The sequence below is a fragment of the Geospiza fortis genome, unplaced genomic scaffold (assembly GCF_000277835.1).
Source record: "Geospiza fortis unplaced genomic scaffold, GeoFor_1.0 scaffold54, whole genome shotgun sequence".
Taxonomy (NCBI): Eukaryota; Metazoa; Chordata; class Aves; order Passeriformes; family Thraupidae; genus Geospiza; species Geospiza fortis.
The window spans coordinates 14,642,018-14,649,101 of NW_005054301.1; the positions used below are offsets into that span (position 1 = coordinate 14,642,018).

A 7,084-nucleotide genomic window follows, 5' to 3' on the forward strand; every position below is an offset into this window, starting at 1 on the left:
AGCGCCCCCTGCGGGCGGCGGGCAGCCCCGGGCCGGGCCGGGCCCGCACGTCCTGCTGGTACCAACGGGCAAGGAGGGCAAAATCGCACCCACGTGTGTGAATAAAAACAGAAAAAACATGTATTTAGTGCTTAGAAAATAGAGCTCTTAGCTAAAGCTAGATGAGTTACGGAATTGTTTAGGTTGGAAAAGATACCATTCAGTCCAACTGTTAAGCCTGCACTGCCACTTCCAACACTAAACCATGTTCATAAGCCCCACATTTACACATCTTTTAAATACGTCCATGGAAGGTGATTCTATTGCTTCCCTGGGCAGCCTGTTCCAATGCCTACCCACCCTCTTGGTGAAGAAATTTACCTAATACCCAATGTGAACATCCTCAGGTGCAGCTTGAGGCTGTTTCATCTTGTGACTTGCAACCCAGGGGAAGAGAACCATCCTCACCTAGAGAGCGGTAACGTCTCCCTGAGCCGCCTTTTCTCCTGACTGACCAAACGCATCTCCCTCAGCTGCTCCTACAGGACTTGTGCTCCAGACCCTTCCCCAGCTCCGCTTCCCTCCTCTGGAGCTGTCCCAGCACCTCAGTGCCCTTGTAGGGACAGCGGGGCCCAGAGGGGGACGCAGGACTCGAGGTGTGGCCACCCCAGTGCCAAGCGCAGGACAGGCAGTGATCGCTGCCACACTGTTGCTGATGCCAGGGTGCCATTGGCATTTTGGCCACCTGAGCACATGCTGGCTCATGTTCAGATGCTGTCAGCCAGCACCTCCAGCGCCTTTTCCACTAGGCAGCTTTCCAGCCACTCTTGCCCCAGCCTGTCGAGCTGCATGGGAGTGTTGTGACCCAAGTGCAGGACCTTTGCTTTCTGTAGCAAATGAGGAGAAAAGCAACTGATCCCGGGCTGAAAGGGTGTTCAGCAGACACCTGCGCTACATGAACCACATGAGTTGGCTCTACAGCCTCTTGAGGAACATCCTTCTCTCAGGACACAGAGCAGAGACACAGGAACACCTTTGTGTCATAGTCCTAGGCTGGTTTGTCCTGCTATTCTTATACTGAGCAGCCACTCATGCTGTTCTTGGGGAAGTTCACCAGTTTCCTAACACCAGCTAGCCCGATCCATCTTGAACACATAGGCTGTCATTTGACAACACATTAAAATATCAGTCTGGTTTTGCAGGCCTTTTAAGCCCAGGAATCATTCCAGCAAAATGTGACCAAACCTCCTATTTTGTGAAATCGTGGGCTGTGCTGTAGCTGCACAACTACCTGTGTTGTGGGCTGCTGAGTTCCGGGGCACAGTGGGCAGCAAATCCGTAAGTTAGCTTAGCATACAAGCAAATAAATAAAGTAACAGGGAGCAGCTTTGGCAAGCACATTGCAAAGACATGCAAGCAATACTCATGCAGCCACCACAGGTCTGACAGAATGAGATGGAGCTAATAAAACCTGGTGAACCCAAGCTGTGCCTGCATCTGTGGTGCAATTAATCTGTGACATGAACAATCTGCCTACACATAACTGTAAGCTGACTTTATGTACAAATTTAACTCACAATAATTAATACTTACAGATAGATTGAAAAAAAATCATTACTACTTGGCAGTACATAACAAATACCATTACAACTCACAAGCATGAACATCATGCATTAATAATTATGAGACATAGCAAAGTCATGATACTGTACATATGCATTTTAATTTTATAATTTAGTTTTGATGCCCCTATTATTATCATGTCTTATGATAGACAATGAACATAAATTATGTTACCATAGCACGCAGAAGTCCCACTCACAGGCTCTATTAGCCTGAGTGATACACAAATAGATGACAAAAGGTAATCCACAAAGTGTTAATGCAGACCTATGAAACAAAAGAGGATAGAGAATGACGAGATCACAAGAATAGCCAACATGCCAAGAAGAGATCTTTGCATACTAATAAGTCAACTGTTGTCAACTTTATAGACATCACAGTAAAATAGCCCATTAGGGAGGGAAGGCTTTGCATGATCAAACAGTGCTTTTTATTAATCAATTATTAAGAAATTATGTAGTTTCCATAATGTATTATCAGTATTTCTCCAACCCATGTCAGTTTAAACCAAGAACATCTGTGTCACAACAACTACAACAACAACAACAACAGCAACAACAATTTCTGCTTCTCCTGCTGCTCTCAAGTCTGCAATCCACATGGTGTAGTTCGAGCAGTCTTTCTTCCCAATCGCTAATGTTAGGGAACATAAGAGACCTGAGAGGGGGAGACACTTGCTATCTATGGTAAAGACAATGCATTACAGGCCACAGCACCTATACAATTTCCAGTGTTCCCTCTTCTGAGGCAAGTGCCATTTTTGGCAAAAAAAGGCACAAAGTTGAAATGATTTGTAATTGTTCTCTACATGGCTGCTCAAACACTGGCATTAGGCAAATGTAGTTTGTAAAGGTTTATTCCTGTACCTGATATTCATAGCTGTGCCTTTTTAAGACTATGATATCTAGCCTTAGCTGATATCATGCAAAAGCCCAAGGCCAGCGAGTTGTACGGCTGGCCCTTGCCAGTGCTACATCACAGCCAGGCAGCAGCTACATCTACACCTGGCCTTCTATCTCCTCAATCCTGGCTCAGATCCTGACTCACACCTGCTGGCTGGGCTTCCTGGCTTGCTCTCGGACATGCCTCATCACTCCAGACTTGCTGTGCAAGCACTGGACCATCACTGTCTCTCACCTTCTCATGAACCCAACGTGCTTCTCCACATCCTGCTGCTTCTTGGTCAGCCTCAGCTCCCACCTGCTGTGGCATTGTCCTCACCTTCCCTCACAGAGCAAACAGCCCTCATTGTTCCCTGAGATTGCCACACTAAACCCACTGCCACGCTGCCGTGCTTTAAAATTTAGTCACATGGAGCTTTTAATGCACAGAACAACTTTGTTCTGTCCACAGAAAAAGAAGCATAAGACATGTAAAGTAAGAAACAGATTCCTCTCTCACAGCTCAGTTACCTACCATAGCCATGCAGCTGCTCCACACACCTTTGTTTCGCATGAAATGAATTCCTACTCTTCAAGTTTTTGTGAAGATTTGTAAAGCCAGTGCACCAGCCATCAAGACAGCTCTGACTTGGGGGAGATCTTTCCAGAATGCAGAACCAAGATGAAATGTCCTTATTTGCATAGGACTAATTAGAACTGCTGTGGCACTTCAGCTATTCATGGCTGCTAGACTGACTCTGGAGATTGGAGAGAGAGAGGCAAGCATACAGATGGTCAACATGCATGTATTATGATTGTTGCTAGTCTGCAAGGTCTATACATGAATTAGAATCCTGTTGAATTAGGCTCAGTGTATAAGCAGAAAACGAATGCAGAAAAATTTAAATATAAAATGGGAGATGATAGACACACACAGATGGAGGAGAACCATTCTGAGAAGTACGATAGGCAGAAGTCTCACTATATCAGGAAACTTACCATTATCCAGGTTCATTACAACAAGAGATCACCATTTAAGAAGGGTTTGAAGTAGAAACATGATACACTTCTGTGGATGTTTAGGAGACCTGGGGAAAAAAGTGAAGGAAACAGTAAAAGCAAATAAGAATCATAGAATTGTAGAATAATCAAGGTTGGAAGAGACCTGTAAAATCAAGTCCAGAACACAGAACTACCACTGTAACCCCTAAACCACTAAACAAGTGCCAGGTCCAGACATGTCTTAACCACCTCTAAGGCTGGACAAAGAGGACAATGAAAGAAAATTACATGCTTTTCTGAAAGTTCAACTAGTGGCTGTAAAAAATTCTATTCAGCTGCTGAGAGACAGGACACAACTTCTTGGTACAAAGTCATGTGGGAAAGAGATAGTCTGTAAAAGCTTGCAGTTAACAAAAGGCACTTTCCAAGATCAAAGAAAACAATGTTCTGAGAGTTAGGATGAAAGATGAAAATACAGAGAAGTGGTGTGGATTGATAGGGAAGACCATATAATAGAGATCTGATGTAGAGAGAATCTTAAAGACTTAGAAATGGACTTTAATAGGTGATTAATGTGATAATTTTAGCTGAACGTATGTCTGCTTTGAAAAAGAGATCATGCCAGTTTTATACAGGCTAAAAGACTAGTAGAAAAATCTGTTAATAATTTAGCTTTTATTTCTGACTTTAAAAACTGCATACTATTTGACTATTTCAAAATTACACAGTTTAGTGAGAGTAAGTGTCGAATAAGTGATTAGCATCACCCGATGTGATGGAATTACTGAAAACCCAGCAGGTATCTTTCAAGGAAATTTTGCCTAATGCAGGTTCACTGGCACAAGAAACAGCAGTGAGGAATGTAGAAAGCAATGGATGTCAGTGGCATGTATGCATTAATAAAGTGGTCCTGTTTTCACCTTTTGCTGCTTATGCAAGTGTTATTTCAAATTGGTATTTGAAATGGGTTGTTAAATTTGCATTTTTTACCAGTGTGGTTATCTTCCAGTTCTTCCTCTGCAGTTTATTCCTCTGTATCCTCAATTCTACCATTCACTCATCCAAAGTACCCAGACTGTACTTCCATGCTTAACCCCATCAGTCTTCTCTGTCCTAAGATCTCTAGATTGAGTTTTGTCCACAAACATCTTCTTGGCCTCGTGTGCTTCATTTACTCAAAGATTGCCCTCCATTGCCTCAAGCACTTCTAACACCTATTTGTTTCTTGCTGTCACCATGCCATTGTGGCTCCTAACTCCCATGTGCCCCCAGTATTCTCTTACTCTTTTCTGTTGTTGGTGACTTTTACAATTTTTCAAAGATAATTCCTGAAACCTTGGCATGCATTTTTAATACTGTAGGAAACAACACAGTGACTCACTATCTTACTGCAAAACCTTAAATGCCTGTGTTTGAGAGTATGTAGAGGGTTCCTAAGATACTCAAAATGTAAGAGCTGGGGTGGTTGACTGTCTTATGAAATAATAGTTAGATTGCATTTCGAAATGTCATAAAATGCCAGAGCACATTGTCCTAGGATGTACATTTGTGTGTTTTAGTTCTGTTCACAATTGTAGAAATAGCAATCAAAATGTGAAAAGAGAGCACAAATAATGTGATAAGTTGTTTCACAAGTGTTTTCAGAGTATCTAATGGAAATGTGTGCTATTGAGCTACTTGAATTTTCTGATTTTTTTTCCTTTGATCTTTATAGCTATCTCCAAAAGGATGCTTCTGAGTACAGAAAGCAGTATGCAACAGTGCTAAGGTCCTGATGACAATACGCCAGGACAAGAATGGAAGTCAATTTATTCAGCAATTCTACTGTTGTAAACAGTTCATCCATCAACCATAAGCAGTTAGAAGGACATAGCCTCTGGGAAGTCATCACTATTGCCACTGTAACTGCAATTGTAAGCTTAATAACCATAGTGGGAAATATTCTTGTAATGATATCCTTTAAGGTCAACAGTCAGCTCAAAACTGTCAACAATTACTACTTGCTCAGCCTTGCCTGTGCAGATCTCATCATTGGGATATTTTCTATGAACCTTTATACATCCTACATACTCATAGGCCATTGGACTCTTGGAAGCCTCGCCTGTGACCTGTGGCTAGCACTGGACTATGTAGCTAGCAATGCCTCAGTAATGAACCTCCTAGTCATCAGTTTTGACAGATATTTTTCCATCACAAGGCCTTTAACTTACAGGGCCAAACGCACACCCAAAAGAGCTGGCATCATGATTGGTATGGCTTGGCTGATTTCCTTCATGTTGTGGGCGCCTGTAATCTTGTGCTGGCAATATTTTGTGGGTGAACGAACAGTACCACCTGAAGAGTGCCAGATACAGTTTCTGTATGAACCCATTATTACCTTTGGTACTGCAATTGCTGCTTTTTACATTCCAGTATCTGTGATGACCATTCTGTACTGCCGCATTTACAAAGAGACCGAGAAACGCACCAAGGACCTCGCTGAACTGCAGGGCTCAGAGTCTGTGGCAGAGTATGAGACAATAAAGCCTCAGAAAACTCTCCTGAAGTCTTGCTTCAGTTGCAAGCAGCAAAACTTAGTCAAAAGAGAGAGGTGTCAGGCTTCTTGGTCCTCATCTAGCCGAAGTACATCAGCTACGGCGAAGGCCTCCCAGGCAGCGAGTACTTGCATGGACTGGGCCAAAGCTGACCAGTTAACCACCTGCAGCAGCTACGCCTCCTCAGAAGATGAGGATAAACTTGCCACTGACCCAGTTTTCCAAGTAACTTACAAAAGTCCATCTAAAAGTAAGGCAGAAGAGTATAATGAGACTACAGATGTTGTTGTCAAAGACCAACCTGAAGAAAGTGATTTTGAGAACCAGAAATACTTTTTGTCACCTACCAAAGAGCATGTACAAAAAAGTAAAAAATGTGTGGCCTATAAATTCCGTTTGGTGGTTAAGGCTGATGGCACTCAGGAAGGCAACAATGGTTGCCGAAAAGTAAAAATAACTCCTTGTTCTGCTGCTCTGTCAAAGGACCCTTCCATCAAAAGCATGGATCCAAATATAAATAACCAGATCACCAAAAGGAAACGCATGGTTCTTATAAAGGAACGCAAAGCAGCACAGACTTTAAGTGCCATTCTTTTGGCTTTTATCATCACTTGGACTCCCTATAATATCATGGTTTTGATCTCCACATTTTGCTCTGACTGCATCCCCCTGACGCTGTGGCACCTTGGATATTGGCTATGCTATGTGAACAGTACTGTTAACCCCATGTGTTATGCCCTCTGTAATAAAACTTTCAGGAAGACTTTTAAGATGCTGCTTTTCTGCCAGTGGAAAAAGAAAAAAGTGGAAGAGAAACTATACTGGCAGGGCAATACCAGACTGCCATAATTGTTCTTGTATAAGAAATATGGAGAAATATAGATATTGATGTAACCTAACAAATTCTGTATTTCAAAGCTATTGCTGTTGTTTCTAGTGGTTAAAAAAATCTTCTGAAAAGTTAAATTTTGCATGAAAGTAGTGTGCTTGGGATAAAAATGTCAGTGGCTGCTATGAGCAACACAGGTTGTTTTTGACTATGCAGTAGAATTGCATTACAATTAT

General features: G+C 42.4%; 1 protein-coding gene across 1 annotated transcript in view; it reads left to right on the plus strand.

Moving 5' to 3' along the window:
* Positions 1 to 6,868, plus strand: part of CHRM5 (cholinergic receptor muscarinic 5) — a 44,363-nt gene extending 37,495 nt beyond the window's left edge. The window contains exon 2 of the mRNA XM_005417516.2: positions 5,200 to 6,868. Coding sequence (XP_005417573.1) covers positions 5,282 to 6,868 — 1,587 coding nt within the window. The 5' untranslated portion in view covers positions 5,200 to 5,281. The remainder of the gene's footprint in view (positions 1 to 5,199) is intronic.
* The last annotated feature ends 216 nt before the right edge of the window (positions 6,869 to 7,084 follow it).